Below are 19,866 nucleotides of genomic sequence, written 5' to 3'. Positions count from 1 at the left end.
TCCAGTATCTCTGGGTCTCTGGACAGACTACTGTTGTACCTGCTTTTGCCTGCCTCCACAGCCACACCTGCTGATGGTGTTCCAGAAACTTCTACTACACGATACCTTTCTCATCTACCTCCTCCCCCTCTGGCTGATTCGTCCCAGCCTTCTTCAAGAGATGGCTCCTCTGTCTGCCTTTAAAATTGGCTTTCCCTTTGGTTCATCCCAACCCTTCTAACTGGGTGTGTTCTCACTGGGTGACCTCAGCAGGGTCCGAATCTCTGACCATCGTCCTGTACGCTGGTGGTGCTCCACGGTGGCCCCGAGACCTGCGCTTTCAGCCACCTACCCAGCTCCTCTCTGCGATGCCTCCATGGTACTCCACACACCAAGACTGAACTTCTCTAAGAGTTTGGGCTAGGTGTTCATAAACATTGCCTTGTTGAATCTTTATCATGGTACTTCAGGACAGCTGTGGCTACCCACATCTTTTTTTTTTAATAGATAAAAAACCCATTTTTTTGAGAGGCACAGCTGGCCATTTGAAGAGTCAGGATTCAAACCCAGATCTATTCAAGTAGAAACTGCCCCCACTTCCAGTGATGGGTATAATTTTAATGTTTTGAAAGTTTTCGGCAACTACGTATGTGTTTCAACACGAATTCTAAGATCACTGTGATGATTTATCTGTTTTCCCAAAGATGTGCCTAATTTAATGCTACTTCATTAAATGCGCTCAAAAGTCCCAGAGATACCTGTGCAATGTCAGAGCCTCTCTCCCAAAGCATTTCCAGTGAATGAGAGTGTGACGGTGAATGACAGACACTGCAGCACAATGGCTGGCATCTAAGAGCTCCCAGGATGAAGACCAAATGTTTGATTCTCACTGCGATTTCCTAAGACCAGAGACAAACCATGAAGCTTCCTTGTGCTTTGAAGGAATGAGATAATATCCAGAAAGAGATCCGCATCCGGACCAAACGAGAAACGCACATACACAAAAGTGAATACCGAATAGCACTCTGAAGGCTGGAGACTGAAAAAAAGTCAGGCTTTTAAAACTTACTTAGACCACTATTATCAGCACTGAACTCCTCTCTTTTCTAGCTAACAGTGGGATCTTTGTTCTTTTTCATGAATGAACACTGGACTCAAAAGCAAATCTTTCCTGACTCTAGTCTGATGGAGCTTGGGCATCAGAGTCTAGAAAATACACCATCAACTTTCAGTTTTGGTGTAACTTTAATTAGAGCCCTGGCTATATAATGGTGATGAGTGTTATTTTCATCACTAAACAACAAGACTGGTGTGTGTACTATTTGCTCAATTGTGTCTGACTCTTTGTAACCCCATGGACTGTAGCCTACCAGGCTTCTCTGCCATCGGAATTCTCCAGGCAGGAATACTGGAGTGGGTAGCCATGCCTGTCTCCAGGAGATCTTTGACCCAGGGATCAAACCCGTGTCTCCTGCATTGCAGGAAGATTCTTATCTGTCTGAGCCACCAGGGTGGCAGGAGGTGTTTCCATTCATTTGACAGAGTGGAAACTAAGTGGATGGTTTTTTCACCCTGATGTAGTTACTAAGGGAAGATGTTAGCATTGACATTTCAGCTCTTGAATTGCTATTGTAGAACCTGCCTGTCTTACTTCCCCCAACTGCTTTTCTAAGTAGAGAATTATTTTAATGTTTTGAAAGTTTTCGGCAACTACGTATGTGTTTCAACACAAATTCTAAGATCACTGTGATGATTTATCTGTTTTCCCAAAGATGTGCCTAATTTAATGCTACTTCATATATTTATTTTAATCAATATGTTTCCTTAGAATAAAAAAATGCTCATTAACATTTTATGTTTTTTATGAATATCATTTATGCTTTGCATGAATATCACACAGCGGCTCACTTCACGTATGCTATAATTTAATCACCCGCAGCATGTAGATCCATTTTCCCTTAATTTACTGTGTTACGATGATTATTTCATTGTAATTCACACTGATGGACTCGGTTTGAAAGCTGAGTGCTTGTTTGAGTGGAATGACTTTGACATTTAACAGCTATAGTATGTTTTATTCTAGAATAACATATCAGAGATTAATTTTGTAACAAATTTCCTTAACAATAGGAATAATGAATGAGTGATTGAGTCATTTGCATTTACTTTGCTTTTTCACCTTTAAGAACAACTAACGCAAAATCTAGATGGTGTCACAATTGATGCCGATTTCAAAAGGTTTATTCTTTGTTCATTAAAGGCTCCAGTTCTTCACTTATACTTGAAAGTATTATGAAGGATGATTAAAGGTAAAAAGTTCAGACAAAGTACTGATATATGTAACAACATGGATGAACCTCAAAAGCAGTAGGTGAGTCTCATCATAGGATTCCGCTGTTGTGCAGTGTTCAGTAAAAGCGAATCAGTGTGGACACAAAGTAGGTGAGTTGTCGCCAGGGGCTGGGTCCAGGAATGAAAAATAACTGCAAATCAGCTCAAAGTTTCCCTGGGGGAGATGGAAACATTCTAAATTAAGACTGTGGTCACGGCTGTATTAACACAACTCTGTAAAGAGACTCACAGTTATGGAATGGTACACTTGGAGGGATTTCACAATAGGTAAACTACATCTCAACAAAGCTTTACCAAGAGAGATGTGAGGTTATAAATAGCTTGAGGTAATTAAAACTTATTGTCAACAGGAAGAAAGTTAATAAGCTTATACCATTTATATATCAATACTATGTAAGTTTCCTTGATTTAATATAGGATACATCCTAAGAGGAAGACATGATTTTGCTTTGAAATTTGCAACCCAACTAAAAGAACATCAGCAAGCAGACGGTAAACATGGAGGAAAATGGAATTATTACTTCTGAAGCAACATAGGTTAGGCTCTTCTTTAGTCTTCTCTAAGATAAAGGCCAGCCAATAGCATTTTCACCATTGCTTGGTCATCAATAGGTCTGCTGCTCATTTCAAGCCTAAGCTCAAAGCTCTTCCAACATTTCTATTTGGAAATCTCATGCGGGAAGCAGGATGGTTCATCCAGCTTCTTACCGTCAGCACACAGCTTAGTGCTGGGCATGGAGAACACACGAAAACACGGCTGGTGTAAACTGAGATAAAGTCACAGTCACTGAGGAGCCCAACAGGCATGTTCAAAGCCATGATACAAGAAGGCAGAGCCCAGGAAGCATAAAATACTTTAATGAAGTTTCACAACAGCATGAGAAAGACATGATTCCTTGTGACGGGCAGTGGAGAATCCCAGAGGAGGTGAAGTTTAAACTGGGCCTTGAAGGATGAGGGGAATAAAGTAGGATTTGTAAATATTTTCAAAAAGAAAACCTACTTCATGCTGGTACACTGAAAACCAGATCTAGAACTGGTGAATCAAAATTCTTCATTCTGCTTCAAGTGTCAAAATAGCTGAGAAAGATATACTACAATTATCAAGGTTAACCTAAAATATATCCCAATCTTGGTTGTTTTGTAATTTACTATGGTTTGACTTGTGGGGGCAAAAAACGAATGTCCAGTTAAACAGGACAAGAGACCAAAGAGGCCATATGTCCTTGCTATCCTCAGAAAAGTCTCTGGATGGCAGAGAATCTGCTTTCTGTCCTGCTACAAATAGAGACGGCCCCAGGCAAGCATCCCTCTTTCATTCCAACCTTAAAAAGGTCACAGGTGACAAAACCACCAATAACATTCATTCCTGAGACATTCACCCTCAGAACACGGAATGGATGCTTCACAAGAGCACTCAGACATAGAACAGACAGTGCTTGTCAAGGGGGGCGGAGAGTGGGAGCAGGGTTGGGTGGGGGGCTGGGGTCAGTGGATGTAAACTAGCCTATGGAGAGTGGAGAAACAGCAAGCCTACTGTGTGGCATAGGGAACGCTATTCAGTATCCTGGGATAAACCGTAATGGAAAAGAAAAAGAAAAAAAGAGGAGTCAGACTTCCCTGGTGGCGCCGTGGTTGAGAACCCTCCCGCCAACGCAGGGGACGTGGGTTCCATCCTCGGTCCGGGAAGATCCTACACGCTGCAGGGCGCCTAAGCCCGTGCACCGCAACCCCTGAGCCCATGCTCCAGAGGCAGTGCTCTGCAAACAGGAACCCCGCCCCTCAACTAGAGAAAGCCCACGCGCAGCAATGAAGACCCAGAGCAGCCGAAGGGGAATAAAAAAAAAAAAATTCAAGAAGAGAGACAGAAAGATGCAGGTGGTTTGGAAGATGGGAAACTTCCCAAATCACATAAATTCAAATGTTTATAGGAACAAATATCAGGTGATATAATTTTTAAAACAATTTGGCCCAATATGCACAGTCTGATCCTAATCATGAAGAAACGTCAGTCAAACCCAAACGGAGGGACATTCTCCAAAAGAATCAGCCTGCGTTCTCCACAAACGACAAGCGCCCTGCAAACCGTGGAAGGTTGTGGACAGAGTAAAGCAGACCGAGCAGACACGGAAACACAAGGAAAGGTGCACTCCGGGCCCGGCCCGGCCGGAAAACAAGGCTGGTCTGAGGAGCGGTGGGGGCCGGGCGCAGGACTGAGGGGGATGGAGTTATGATTCGGATTCACGTCCTCTCTCGGTTCTGGTCTCAGCCGTGACCTCTCCTCCGGGGGGAGGGAGGGGTGAAGTGAAAGTCTCCCAGTCGTGTCTGACTCTTTGCGACCCTGTGGACTCTACAGTCCTTAGAATTCTCCAGGCCAGAATACTGGAGTGAGTAGCCTTTTCCTTCTCCAGGGGATTTTCCCAACCCAGGGATCGGACCCAGGTCACCCGCATTGCGGGCAGATTCTTTACCAGCTGAGCCACAAGGGCAGCCCGAGAAGACTGGAGTGGGCAGCCTGTCCCTTCTCCAGGGGATCCTCCCGACCCAGGAACTGAACCGGGGTCTCCTGCGTTGCAGGCGGATTCTTTACCAACTGAGCTATGAGGGCGGAATGGGGAGAGACAATCTGTGAAATTTGAATGAAGTCTGTAGGTTTAGATAATCGTACACATCAATGTTCCATTTCCTCATCTTGATCATTGTCCCATGGTTTTCTAAGAGAATTTCTTTGCTTTTAGAAGACACACTGAAATATTTAAAGGGGCATGCTATCTGCAACCTACTCTCAAATGGTTCTAAAAAGTAATAATATGTATATACACGAACACACAGAGTTCACACACAGAATGATACAGCAGATGTGGCAACAGGTTCATAGTCGGTGAGTCCAAGTGAAGGGTGTACGGGCCTTCTCTGCACCATTCATTTCCACTTTTTGGTAAAGCTGAGATCACTTTAAGATCAAATGGAGAGAAATTTATAGATTTGCCTTAGCAGATTTTCTAAGAAAACACACAACTCATTCAAACTTCAGACATGATGGTCTCCTGCCGCCAACTTGCTTTTTCCAATTCAACATTTAAAAACAGAAACCAACCTCAAAAGTAAGCAGATTTGGTGGTGATCAATCTGACAGGCACAGAAGTATAGAACCACTAAGCTGTGTACCAGGAGCTGACACAGTGTTTAGGGTCAATTCAAAAACAAACGAAAACCTCATAGAAAAAGAGATCAGATATGCCATTACCAGAGACAGCGGGGCTGGGTGCGGGGAAGGAGTTGGATCAAGGTGGCCACAGGTATAAATTTCCAGCAATAAGGTAAATAAGTGTCAGGGCTGTTATGTACAGCAGGGCAAATATAGCCATTCCCTTCTCCAGGGGATCTTCCCAGCCCAGGGATCAAACCCAGGTCTTCTGCACTGCAGGCAGTTTCTTTACCGTCTGAGCCACTAGGGCCCCATAACTGACATCATTGTATGTTATAGGTGAAAGTTGTTAAGAGAGTAAATCCAAAGAATACTCCTCACAAGGAAAAATATTTGTTTTTATTTCTTTTATTTTGTCCCTGTATGGGATGAGGGATGTTTATTAAGCTTGTGGTCATCCTTTCATTATGAGAGTCAAATCATGCTGTACACATTAGACTGATACAGTGCTGTGTGTCAATTACACCTCAGTAGAAGTGGAGGCAGAGAAGGCACCCCACTCCAGTACTCTTGCCTGGAAAGTCCCATGGATGGAGGAGCCTGGTAGGCTGCAGTCCATGGGGTCGCTAAGAGTCAGACATGACTGAGCGACTTCACTTTCACTTTTCACTTTCATGCATTGGAGAAGGAAATGGCAACCCACTCCAGTGTTCTTGCCTGGAGAATCCCAGGGATGGAGGAGCCTGGTGGGCCGCCTTCTATGGGGTCGCACAGAGTCGGACACGACTGAAGCGACTTAGCAGCAGCAGCAGCAGAAGTGGAAGAAAAAATTGAAAAGTAAGCCAATTTGCAATAAAACAAGAAGCCAAGTTCAATAGCCTTTGACTCATCTGCGTAAAGTATGTCAGATTGATTACTGTTATTTTCTTACTTTTGTAGTGATCACCACTATTTATAATATTCTTCATTCTTAAAGGCTTATATTCTTAATTTTACAAAATATTTTAAAACATAAGAATGAACATTTATTTCCTTTGTTTGTGGAAGAAATGAGATTCAAACATAGAATGATCACTTCAAAAGCAAGTTAAGAATAAGCATATCATGTGTAACCAGAAAGGGATAATAGGAAAGGACTATCCCCATGTCCAGTCATGAATATTAAATGAGATGAACCCATTTCAGACACTTGTTCCCTTGGAAACAATCATCTGAGACTCCTGTAAAAATTAACATGTATTTTTTTTCCCTGTAAAGGGCAGAAGCTTCTTTTACTTACATAGTTTTGACCTTTAGTTTTATATCTTAGGCTTATTATAAGACGTTCTTTCCAGAGCCAGGCAAACAAAGCACCATATAAGCATCTTTTCATTAGTTCTGAGGCTCAGCTTACAATAGTATGGCCTTTGCAGCTGCACGTTACGGGGCAAGTATGAGCAGGGAGTCGGGTAAAACCTGCCACTCACTGATAAACCATCCGTCCCCAGACAGCATTCTAGCTCAGGCTGCGTGACTTCACAGCATGGCTAATTGAGTTAAATAGTCATATTGGCAATATAGCTCTATATTTTAAGAGGCGGTGAGTGTGAATGAAGTCAAGTCTCTCGTTTAAGCCAAATCGACAGATGTCATGAGGACAGCCATTCACCAGAGGCAACAGTTCTGTCTCAGTCGATGCTGTGGAGCAGGGCTTTGGTCCGTGGAGGATTTCTGATACCCTTTCCAAAGCCTGGCTGGTTCTGGATTTCTGGTATCTTTGCAGAGAGACAGTTCGGGTCAAAGAGGCTGAACTGGCCCAGAACCAAGGCTAGTTTCTAAAGGCGTTACTCACAGACAGGGTTAACCACTCACAGACAGGACTAACCCTCACAGACAGGACTAACCCTCACAGACAGGACTAACCACTCGCGTGTCAGTGTAGGTGACAAGTGCAGGCGGAATGGCCCCCAGGAGACCTGCCTGCTTTTCTATGACGCTGCTACCAGGTAATGCTCTTGGAATGGAGTTTCTGCTTCTCTAGGGCTCTCAAAACCCAGAGGCTCTGCCCTGCAGAGGGAAGGAGAGAGGGCAGTACTGGTTCCCAACATCTTCTAGGGGAGAAGTTTATTATAGGCAGGAGTAGGTTTTCAGAAACAGAAAGGGGAGAAGGCCCAGACCTACTCAAGAACTGAGCTTGAGGTTCCTCTGTTCCTGGAGAAAGCCAGCCCAGAGTTTGGTAAGAACGCTGACCAAGACAGTAGAAGGTGACTGACCCTTCCCAATCTGTCCTGGGGGTGGGGCTGTGTTTTTATGATGCTAATAGCTTAGGTTTAGGGGCCCATTACTGGGCTTCCCTGGTGGCTCAGATGGTAAAGAATCAGCCTGCCATGCAGGAGACCCAGGTTTGACTGAGTAATATTATCTTGTACATATATGTACAATGTCTTCTTCATCCTTTCCTCCAGAAGGTCTCCCTGAAGGAAGAAATGGCAACCCACTCCAGTATTCTTGCCTAGAGAATCCCCTGGACTGAGGAGCCTGGTGGGCTACAGTCCATGGGGTCGCAAAGAGTCAGACACGACTGAGCGGCTTCACTTCTACTGTTTTTCACTTTCACTGATTCAATGTATTTTGCTCCATTTTCCCTATAAGGGGTAATATGGTTATTGTACTGGAGGGCTACTTTGCTTTACTGTATTTTATTTTTGTCATTATTTTATATTTGTTTCTATCTTTTTTTTTTGGCTGCCCTGCATGGCTTGTGGAATCTCAGAACCTTGACCAGGGATTGAACCTGGGCCTTGAAGTGAAAGCCTGGGATCCTAACCACTAGACCACTGGGAACTCTCTAAAATTTTAATTTATTTTTAATTCAAAAAATTTTACTGGAGTGTAGTTGATTTACAATGTCATGCTAGTTTCAGGAGTACCACAAAGTGAATCAGTTATACATACCCATATATTCATTCTCTTTCAGATTCTTTTCCCATAGAGGTTATTATAGAATACTGAGTAGAGCTAGTAGGTCCTGTGGGTTATCTATTTTATATGTAATAGTGCATGTATATTAATCTCAAACTCCTAGTTCATCCCGCCCTCCCCTCACCTTCCCCCTGTGGTAACAGTAAGTCTGTTTTCAACATCTATGAGTCTGCTTCTGCTTTGTAAATAAGTTCATTTATTTTAAAAAAAATTAGATTCCACAAGTGTTATCATATGGTATGTGTCTTTCTCTGTCTGACTTCACTTGGTATGATCATCCCTAGGTCCATCTAGGTTGCTGCAAATGGCATTATTTCATTCCTTGTTGTGGCTGAGCAGTATTCCGTTGTTATACGCACCACATCTTCTTTATCCACTCCTCTGTCAATGGATATTTAGGTTGGAGGGTAGGTTGATGTCCTTGCTTCTTTGTGGTCGACTAATCTTTGATTATGGTGTTTGTTGGAGAGAATTAGTGATTTGTCCAAGGTTAAATAGCTGGAAAGTGTCAGAGCCAAGAACCAAATCATGGTCTTCTGTCTAAACATTCCCTACATGCCTACTACAGGCTGGGCAACACCCCCAGACTTGATGCTGTCGGCCTGCTGTGTAATGTGAGGGTTCTCAGAATGTCTTTTTTCCAACTTTACTTAGGTATAATTGACAAATAAAGTTGCAAGATATTTAAAACATATGTGATCATTTGATATTTTAATACATTGTGAAAGGATTCCTCCCATCTAGTTAATTATGTGTGTGTGCATGGACATTGAAGTTTTATTCTCATAGCAATTTTTTTTTTTTTAATTTTGGTCACACTGTGAGGCTTGCAAGATCTTAGTTCCCCTACCAGGGATTGAAGCTGGGCCTTCGGCAGTGTAAGTGCAGAGTCCTAACCACTGGACCACCAGGAAATTCCTTTAGCGAATTTAAATTATACAAAGGAGTTTTTCGTGTCCTCCTTCCACTGTCTTTATTGGATCCTGTCAAGGAGGAAAGAAATCTGATCCAGTTCTCCACTTGGAGATGCTAGTGACTCAATAAGATATCCAACCAGGAGGTCTGCATTTTGAAAGACAGAGAAAGGGCCACGATGGAATTACAGGCATTCAGGGCAACGCACAGGAGAAGTAAAGGACTCTGAATTCCAATGGTCACCCGTGGTGTCTTTGTAAGAGTGACTCTCCCAATAATACCTTTTAAGCTTCCATACAAGGTCAATAAGCTCGTTACCCATGTTGTCCCCGGTTCTGTCTGAAGCCACCTGTGGGGAGCATCGTGGAACTTGGCTGCTGTGTCTGCTCCCCCTGTTCCATTACACCCTCGGCTTCAGCGCTTTCAGTCCTGTTAGTGTCTGCTTAGCGGTTATTCTCAAATGGGCATTCTACGGCCCTAATCTGTCTGCTTCTCATATTGTTTCCAAGCTTCATGATGAGAAAATAACTTCCATTTATTGAGCACTCACAGTCGCCCTGTGAAATCATCTAAGAGCTTCTTTCTTTCCATAGTTGGATGAGAGAGGCAGAGGGTCCCCATTTGATAGATGAGGAAACAGGCTTAGGCAGGCTAAGCGACTAGCTCAGGGTTCAACAGCTGATAAGCGGCAGCGCCGGAATGTTACCATAGACTGTGCAGCTAGGCACATGCTGAGCCCCCCACTCCTTCCTGGCAGGCCTCACTGCCCTGCAGCTTCCCCTCCGGGCAGGCCAGCATCTTCTCCGCGGTTTTAGTTTCTTCCTCAGGGCACCCGGATCCTCTTGCCCTTTTGTGTTATACGGTATCCTCCCTGGTGGCTCAGATGGTAAAGAATCTGCTTGTAACACAGGAGACCGGGGTTTGATCCCTGGGTCAGGAAGATCTCCTGAAGAAGGGAATGGCTACCCAACTCCAATATTCTTGCTTGGAGAATTCCACAGACAGAGGAACCTGGTGGGCTGTAGTCCATGGGGTTGCAAAGAGTCTGACATGACTGAGCAACTAACTTTTAGGGCTTTCCCGGTGGCCCAGATGGTAAAGAATCTGCCTGCACGTCTCAATGCAGGCGACGTGGGTTTGATCCCTGGGTCAGAAAGATCCCCTGGAGAAGGGAATGAATGGGTACAAGGTAGAGTGGTAAACAGCTCTGATGCTGAAGCAGACTGCCTGGTGCAAATTTCATTTAAGCTCTTTCATACTTTCTTGGTTTTGTACTTAATTTTTTAAACTATTTAAAGAGCTTGAAAAAATACCTTGGTTGTTGCTATGGATTTTTTCTTGATCGTTCAAGCCTGTCTTCTAGCTGTATATGTGACAGTTCTTTCTGCTTCTCTTCATTCATGTGTATCTAGCTCATCAACTGGACAGCAAGGAGATCAAACCAGTCCATCCTAAAGGAAATCAGTTCTGAACATTCATAGGAAGGATTGATGCTGAAGCTGAAACTCCAGTACTTTGGCCACCTGATGAGAAGAGCCAACTCATTAGAAAAGACCCTGATGCTGGGAAAGATTGAAGGTGGGAGGAGAAGGGGATGACAGAAGATGAGATGGTTGGATGGCATCACTGACTCAATGGACATGAGTTTGAGTAAGCTCCAGGAGTTGGTGAAGGACAGGGAGGCCTGGCATGCTGCAGTCCATGGGGTCACAAAGAGTTGGATACAACTGAGCGACTGAACGACAACAAGCTCATCAACGTATTTCAAGGTGCAAAAGGGTAACAAAAACTGCAGGAGGAGGGAGGCACCAAGCCAAGAAATTATTGATATTTTCGGAACAGTTATCAGAATAAGTCATCACTCATCTCTCCTAAGTGGTGGGCACAGTGTTCTACACACATTAGCTTTCCTTTTTACAACAAATCTGATAACTTGGTATTATTGTTATTGTTGTTGTCTAGGCGCCCACTCTTTTGTGACCCCGTGGATTGGAATTTTCCAGGCAAGAATACTGGACTAGGCTGCCATTTCCTTTCTCCAGGGGATCTTCCTGACCCTTAGGTCAAACTCGCATTTCCTGCCCCTGTCTCTTGCACTGGCAGGCCGGTTCTTTACTGCTGGGCCACTGGGGAAGCCGTTGGGTATTATTACCTCATTCAAAATTAAGAGGACTCAGCTCAGAGAGGTTAAATGAAAGAGTCAGCAGTCAACTTAAGTCTGTCTGACTGTGAAGCATAGGAGCTTAACATTAAAAAAAAGAACTACACCAGTTCTCCATTAATGGAATGGTAAGAAATATGAACTGCTGTTGTATACTAAGCTAATAATACCCTCTATTCTGCGTTTCCCTTTTCCAGCTGTCTGCTGTCACAGGGTGATGTGTCTCAGGAACATTTTTCTCTGCACATCTCTGCTCACACAATTACTGACTTTTAAAACTGGATGTGGGATCACATGATCACGAATGGCTGCTTCTCCACTAAGTTTTCCTAATGCCACTATTTTTAAAAAACCTGTTTTCCAGTGGATGCTCTACATATACCATAATTTGTTTGATCATTCCCCTCTGGGTCAACATGTGGCTTGTTTCCAATTTCTCAGTTATAAAAACAAAGGTGCAAAGAAAACTCTGGAATACAGAACTTTGTGCCCTTGGTACTGTATTTCCATGGGACAGACTATTTTAAGAGGGACAGCAGGGTCGAAGCATACCTGCATTTTACGTTGTAACAGACGCTGCTGGGCTGTGCTTAGTCACTCAGCTGTGTCCAACTCTTTGCAACCCCATGGACAGAGAAGCCTGACAGGCTACAGTCCATGGGGATTCTTCAGGCAAGAACACTGGAGCAGGTTGCCATGCCCTCCTTCAGAGGATCTCCCTGACCCAGGGATTGAACCCAGGTCGATCTGCATTGCAGGTGTATTTTTACCGTCTGAACCACCAGGGAAGCCCAGCAGATGCTGCTTCACTGGCCTCAAAAAGCCCACGGTCCCCCCACTGCCGATGCCGCATCTCAGTGAAAACTGCGGTCGGTGGACCGGAGCTTTGAGCTTCTGAGGTTTGCTTGCTGTCAACGTTGCCAGTGCCCTTCTCCATTTCCCTCCCCTCCACTCGAGATGAGGGCTTTTATTTCTTCGCTTGCCCTCCTATTTCTGCCTGTCCTGGGCCACTGGTTGGTGTGCTTCCCTGCCTTTGAAGTATCAGATCTCAGAGCTCTCCGTGCACCAGAAGCTGGTGGAGAGCACTTACTCTCCTGCTGATGGCCGAGCCTCCCCAGTGCCCTTGAGGCATATGAGTCCCCGTGCTCTCGTGGAGCCGTGCCTCCTGATGGATGGAGAGCCGGGGCAGAGACGAGAGCAGAGATGCATAAGCAGATGGTCTCCTCGTGGAAGGGCTCAAGCCTTTTAATCCCCCACCTTCTCAAACACTCGCCAACCTGAAGATGTCCTTGTATTTCACTTAAGGACAAAGATAGCGGTCATGTGCTGAGATCCTGAATGTCTAACTTGAAGGATTATAAAGCGCGATGACTTGACTTCACGTCTCTTAGTTTTAGACCACTTTGTTATTTTGGTAGATGAGACTCATACATCATTTAAAATGGTCGTCACTGGTTTGAGTCCTTTCCCCCTCCCGCCTCCTTCTGAAGAGCATGAGTTAATAGTCTGTCCTTTGTGAACATAAGAAATAGTTTCAAAAATTACTTTAACTCGTCTAAGTCTTGGGGACTGGTTTAACAAATGATACCTATAAGCAAGGATAGTCTATAGCCAGTAAAAGTCAGGATTCAGAAGGATATTTAATGACAAAGGAACATGTGGATGATATATTGTTAAGCCTGAACAGTTGGTTAAAAGTGATTCCAAGTTTGTAAAAAAATAGATACACATAGGAGAAAGAATGAAATATAATCAAGATCTTCATATCCTTTGAGGATGGAATTACAAATGATTTTTAAAACTCATTTCTGTTGAACTTTTGGGAAATCTTCACTCCTTGAACATGGGAGGCTTTTATAGTGAGAGAAAGCACCTTGTCAGTAAGATTATTTTGACTGTCTTTTCTTGTCTTCCCCGGTATCTGAGGTTCACTTCTCTTGCTTCAAGCACAGAGCAGACCTACAGAGAAAATTCAGGGAGCTCCCCAGTTTGTTGCTTTTTCCCTAATTCCAGGAAAAAAATGGGTCATTCTATTCCTTGTTTTTCCCACCAGGTCCGAGTGTTTCAGGAAGCTCCCTGACGGACACCAAGGCCAAACATCCAGGGATGGAGGGCTGGCTGGCTGGCTTCCGCAGGGCTGGCAAGATCCAGCTCCAGGGGTGCATGCACCTGTCCGGGACCCATCCCCGTGGGGCTAGTGGGACTGTGGTCCCCAGGGAGAAGCTCAGGGGGGCACAGAAGCTTGAAAGGAGAAGCCTTGCAAGAACTTGAAAGAGAAGCTGGACTCCAGTCAGACAGAGTGGGATTCTCAAGAAGGGCTCAAGTCCCAGGAGGATGTTACTGGATGGAGTGAGTAAGCAGCACACCCAGCTGGCAATTAAGGTAAGCCACGTCTAAAGGGAAGGACAAACCGAGAAGGAGACCTGGGGGCTCCCCTGGTGCACTCAAGGAAGGGAATCGCCGTTCAGTCGCTAAGTCGTGTCCAACTCTTTGCGGCCCTGTGGACTGCAGCACACCAGGCCCCCCTGTCCTTCACTATCTCTGAGACTTCGCCCAGAGTCATGTCTGTCAGTCAGTGGTGCTATCTGACCACCTCATCCTCCTCTGCCCTCTTCTCCTCCTGCCCTCAGTCTTTCCTAACATCAGGGTCTCTTCCAATGAGTCCGCTCTTCGCATCAGGTGGCCAAAGTATTGGAGCTTCAGCTTCAGCATCAGTCCTTCCAATGAATATTCAGGACTGATTTCCTTTAGGATGGACTAGTTGGATCTCCTTGCAGTCTAAGGGACTCTCAAGAGTCTTCTCCAACACGACAGTTCAAAAGCATCAGTTCTTCATCCAGCTCTCAGCCTTCTTCATGGTCCAGCTCTCACATCCATACATGACTATGGATGCACATTCCCCGGTGTCCACTAGGTGGCAGACCCTTTCCTTTACTGTTGCTAAGAGGTTGTGCGTAATCGCAGGCACCTCCTGATGCTCACGTCTTAAGGATCTCTTATGAGTGACTGAAATATGGATTCCTGGGCCCCTTTCCAGAACTTCCAGTTCAGTTCTCTGGGGCCTGAGATTCTGCATTTCTAAGAAGGTCCAGGTACTGCACCATCTCAGACTCTGGGAGGGGAGGAGGTGGGCGCGAGTAGGGTGGTCCTCACGGCTGAGCAATCAATTCACATTGTGGCAAAAAAAACTCCGCGGAGGTGGAGCTTGGCTGCGGGGAGGGAACGGGATGGCTTGCTTCGGGTTGGAAAGAGCCTCCGGCAGTAGAGCAGATTTCAACTGTGAGATCTGTAGCAGAATGTCAGGGCTCCAGGGCGCTCTTTTTATTGAAATATGTTACCAGTTAGTTTCCTTAGAATGACTGTAACACACAGGAGCACACATACGCCTAGACTGAAATAAGAACAGTATTGAGATCAACCCGAGAAAGAAGACATTTGGTACCTACCAAAAATAAGCCTAAAGAAAAACATTAAGAACGCTGCTGCTGCCGAGTCACTTCAGTCGTGTCCGACTCTGTGCGACCCCATAGATGGCAGCCCACCAGGCTCCCCCGTCCCTGGGATTCTCCAGGCAAGAACACTGGAGTGGGTTGCCATTTCCTTCTCCAATGCATGAAAGTGAAAAGTGAAAGTGAAGTTGCTCAGTGGTGTCCCACCCTCAGCGACCCCATGGACTGCAGCCTACCAGGCTCCTCCGTCCATGGGATTTTCCAGGCAAGAGTACTGGAGTGGGGTGCCACTGCCTTCTCTGAAGCATAAATCAGCAAATCTCAATTTACACAACAGCCCGCCCGGGACGGCCCAGCCTCGGCTCTGCTGCAGCAGACTTACGCCTGAGCTCTGGACTGCGTGACTGACTGGTGAGTTTGACAACATCCAGCCTGAGTCTACACTGCCCAGGAAGACGGATCCACCGAGCACAGCTCTGAACGCCAGCCGCAGCGCTTTTTGGCAATGGCAGTTTGTAAAGCTTCCTCTCAGTTTCTGTACTTGCATCAACAGACACAGGTAGGAAGTAAGTTTGCAGCAGGGGCCCCAACCACAAGGGCTCCCTCAGTGGCTCAGAGGTAAAGAATTAGCTTGTAGGAAACGTGAGTTCCATCCCTGGGTTGAAAGATCCCCTGGAGAAAGAAATGGCAACCCACTCCAGTATTTTTGCCAGGAAATCCCATAGACAGAAGAGCCTTGTGGGCTACAGTCCCTGGGGTCAAAAAGAGTTGGACACGATTTAGCAGCTAAACAACAATCCAACCACGAACCACACTCAGAGGTGCCTTGGTCTAGACCGGCTAGATCACTGATTTGGGAGATGAGTTTTAGCACAGCTTCAAGCCATCTATTTGTTCTTTTGGCTTCTCCACAGCAGACTCTTGACATTTTGTATCCTTTAAGGGTTAGTTGTTAGTGTTGTTCAGTCCCTCAGTTGCATCTCTTTGCAACCCCATGGACTGCAGCACGCCAGGCTTCCCTACACCATCTCCCAGAGTTTGGGCAAACTCATGTCCATCGAGTTGGTGATGCCATCCAACCATCTCATCCTCTGTTGTCCCCTTCTCCTCCTGCCTTCAATCTTTCCCAGCATCACGGTCTTTTCCAGTGAGTTGGCTCTTCACATCAGGTGGCCAAAGGGTTACTTGGTTTTCCTCAGTTCCACTTGGGGTCCTGGAAATGGGGGGACTTGGATGGATTTTTGGCTCTGCTGCTATTTTTTCTTCAAGGCTGTGAAGGACAATGTCCTGCACTTAGTAGCCACTTAATAAACACAGATGGGATGCACGGAATGGCAGCCCAGGAAAGAGATATCGAGCGCGCCTGCGGGCTAGACAGAGAGAGCCAGGAGATCAGTGCCCAGCCTGGGTGAGAGAGCTCTTCTCACAGTGCCTGTGAAGAGGCAGCTGGCAAGCTGAGTACACAGAGAGCACCCAACTCCGAAAAGAAAAGCATCTAATCCAGATGTTTCCCCGGCCCCTCCGCCGCCTCATCAGACACGGGTGTCCACTGGCAAGGAGTGAAGTTACAAGGTTTCGGCCATGACTGCGTAGGCGTCCCCAGACTCTCCATGCTGAACCAAGGCACTGCCTCGCGTCCACGCCGACGAGAATCCTGGCGGTTGCTCTGGAAACTGCAGGAGCATTTACCTTTGTTGTGTTCCTTTTACAACTAGAATCTGGAGGAAGGGCTTTCATTCAAGAGTTTAATTACATTTTCCTATTAAACAATTCTCTGCCTTGCAGCAAAAGAGTGCTGAATGAATGCAAAACGGATGGTCAAGTCTAACCTCCCCGAAACTTCCCACCCTACGCCACACCCAAATGTCCTGGTCTCCTCACTCACCAGAGCGCGGCCCAGGGGATATGTGTGATTTAATGATGCTGAGCCGATAAGAGTGATCATAGCAAGGATGACGCTGACGTTCAGAGACCACAATGAGGGGTGCTGTGCTAAGTACTTCAATAGTGATACATTTTCTAATTCAATTCTGTCAGCAATCACATAGCTTTGCTCAAGGATGGAGAGTGGAAAGGGTGAGGCTCTAGCCCAAATACGGTAGACTCAAAAATCCGCGATCTTAATCACTGTGTTACAAGCAGTAGGGTCTTGGAAACCAAATAGAAACTGTCTCCTTTTGCTCTCAAGGTTTACCAATAAACCAGAAAGTGTCAAAAACCCTAGATATGCAAGGCCAAGTTTTCTCAAAATGACAGAGACGGATCCATAAATGAGTGAACGAACACGGATACCAATCAGGAATAAATCAAATTTAGTTTGTGGGTCCTTAGGTCATGAGGACACTGCAGTGCCCTGTAAACCAAAGCCTGACGTGTTTTTGATGCCAGCTCCTAAAATTTGAAGCTACGATGTGGTTACGGATTTTAAGATAAACTCTCGATTGTATTTCAAACAAATGTGCACACACACACACACACCTGTTCTATATCCCGACTCCTTTGGAAAAACTTACTTTGCTCTTTTTCTAAATATCCCTTTCAATTTCTCAGTCTCCTAAGTAATAAAGATGAGAGACAGTTCAAACCCAGATCCTCCCCAAGAGAACACGGATGGTTTTGACTGCATCAAATAAGAGCCTATACCACCATATTATTATTTGTTTAGATAATCCCGTTTTTCATTTGAGACAATCTGCACACCCAGCTGCCCAGGTCAACTGGTGCTTCCAAGCGGCTTTTCAAGTTTTCAAAAAAGTTAAAGGACCAGCAGTCTTTTGAGAAGGATGACAGAATCACGTGTTTACGCTCAATTTAGAACAGTTTGCAAAGGTCCTATGTGGCTGAAATCTAGGGCTCTCTACAAACGTTCATTAATAAATCTTGATATGTGCTGGGCAGATTTTCAAACACACCATTTGAAATTTTATCACAATAACACAATATTGTAAATCAACATACATTCACATAAAAACTTGATCATGAATCAAAGTCCTCAAAGAAAATGGAAAAGGACTTTATTTTTTAAAAATGCTAAATTGAGAAAGGGCGGAGGGTCAACATGAACTTGGACATTTAAAGACACTAACTGATTTAAGAAGCAAAGATTTTGGGAAGCCCTAAGACCATAAAGCGATCAACACAAAGACATCTGTCAGGGCGGAGGCGACCCGAGGTAAAGACCAGTTAAATCTAATGCAATCAGAAACTTAGGCCAGTTTAACATTTTTTATGAGGTGACAACCCCCTAACACCATAATCTCGCCTTTCAGGTTGATGACACAGGACTTAATGAGTCAAAGAAAACAACTTCAAACCTCTCTTTTGAACATGAATTGTCTATTTAGGTTAAAGGTAGATTTGGAGATCCTATTAGCTACTGGCACAACTGGGAAAAGTCATGCACACACACACACACGCACACACACTTCAAAGCAAGTAGTTATGTAATGCTAGCAGTGTCTGTTTCTACTCAGCTTCAAAAACAGAACTGAAGCCAAAACTAACAGCCCTCCTGCTCATTAGAGAAAGAAAAATGTCTTCTCCCCCAAGTGGCCCCAACAGGAAGCTGAAATCAGCTGCTCTCCTCAGAAGCCCACTTCTTTTCTGCTCCACAGAAGGTCTGGGGGCACAGGCTCTTTGGAAGAGAGCTGCCGGGGAGCCACGTGGACCGCACGCCTGGGCTCAGGGGAGACCCAGCACACAGTCACAACAGAGGGTCCTTTTCCTTGCGGCCACCCGGGTCTCACAAACAGCTGTTACCTTTGCATTTCTTCTCCTCCGTCTGGAAGGTCTGGGCGCTGGGTGCGCTCTGATCGCTCACGTCGTCGTGGTCCAGATGGAATATGGAGCTCGTCCAGGAGGCCTGGATGAGGGGCGACTGCTCATGTTTCAGGGGCCCGCGCCGCTCCGGGTGGCTCTTCCGATGCAGGCAGGCTTCAGACATTCCCACGAGCTTCCACTCCGGCTCGCCGTCTGGACAAGGCTTTGGCTTGTCCCAGGCTGGAAGGCCATTTTCTGGAGGGTTGAAAAACACGACATGACGGGGCTGTTGGCACTGTCAAGACGGGGCCGAGAGGAAGAGGTCTGGAAGGCAAGCGCTTCCCCGGCTCGTGGGGGCTGCCAGCATTCCCGGACCCTTCCACCCAACGGCGGCGATAAGACGCACTGAGCGGCCTCTGGCACGGAGCCCCGGCGCTGGACTGCCTGCGGAGGAGTCAACGCGTTTCCCCCAATTTTTAGCGCCTAGAAAGACATGGGCTCCTCCACGGAAGGGCCGCCCTCTCGCCAGCCCCGCTCCCGATGGCAATGGCTAGGGAGCAAGTGGGCACCAATTTATGATACTGCTTAGATGACCATGTGAGGTCTCGAGGGTCAGGGCTGGCCGTGGACACTTTTCAGATCCTCGGGACATACAACGTCCAGGATGCGGCCTTGTTTGACTTGGGTGTTATCACCGGCTGACCTGAGGGGCACCCTGTTCCCTGAGAGGGACGTGCCACGTGGCTACATGAGAGCGACAACTCGGGCTCCTTGGCACCTTCCACTGCCGACAGGCTGGCATAAGGGGCTGGGTCTTCCAAGGGAAACTGTGCCAGTGGTTTCCATGTCCTCCGGAACAGGCAAGGTGAGAGGAGAGGAGGTCAGCAGATTGTGCTTTAGTTGGGGCAAATTAAGAGCTCTGATGACAGAAGAAAAGCCCCGCTCTCTTGCGCTGAGAAGCAGGCAGTTAACGCTTTCTGTGTGTGACGCTCTTTTCTCTACTCAGTTTCAAGGGGCGTGAAGGTCTGCCCTCCAGAAAATGGGAAACAACTGGATAATATCATGAAAACGTTCTCACACCAACTTTCCCTGGGGGCCAATTTTACCTCCTTGAATATCTTTTCTGAACACGGATATAAGGA

The 19,866-nt window shown here is 45.9% G+C and overlaps 1 protein-coding gene across 29 annotated transcripts in view; it reads right to left on the bottom strand.

The window, feature by feature from the left end:
* THRB (thyroid hormone receptor beta) overlaps nucleotides 1–19,866 on the bottom strand; it is a 445,747-nt gene that overhangs the window by 64,848 nt on the left and 361,033 nt on the right. For 24 of the 29 annotated variants that reach the window (XM_086380846.1, XM_086380832.1, XM_086380822.1 and 21 more), the window contains one exon: nucleotides 18,725–18,979. The exons of the other annotated variants lie outside the window; for them this stretch is intronic. In XM_086380846.1, the coding sequence (XP_086236972.1) occupies nucleotides 18,725–18,979 (255 nt within the window). The remainder of the gene's footprint in view (nucleotides 1–18,724; nucleotides 18,980–19,866) is intronic. 29 annotated transcript variants of the gene reach the window in all.

The sequence above is a fragment of the Bos grunniens genome, chromosome 27, assembly GCF_055505025.1.
Source record: "Bos grunniens cultivar Pamir isolate PY7600 chromosome 27, Bosgru_T2T1.0, whole genome shotgun sequence".
In the NCBI taxonomy this organism is placed as follows: Eukaryota; Metazoa; Chordata; class Mammalia; order Artiodactyla; family Bovidae; genus Bos; species Bos grunniens.
Note: the sequence above shows the minus strand (reverse complement) of the source record. Positions and strands in the feature narration are given on the sequence as shown.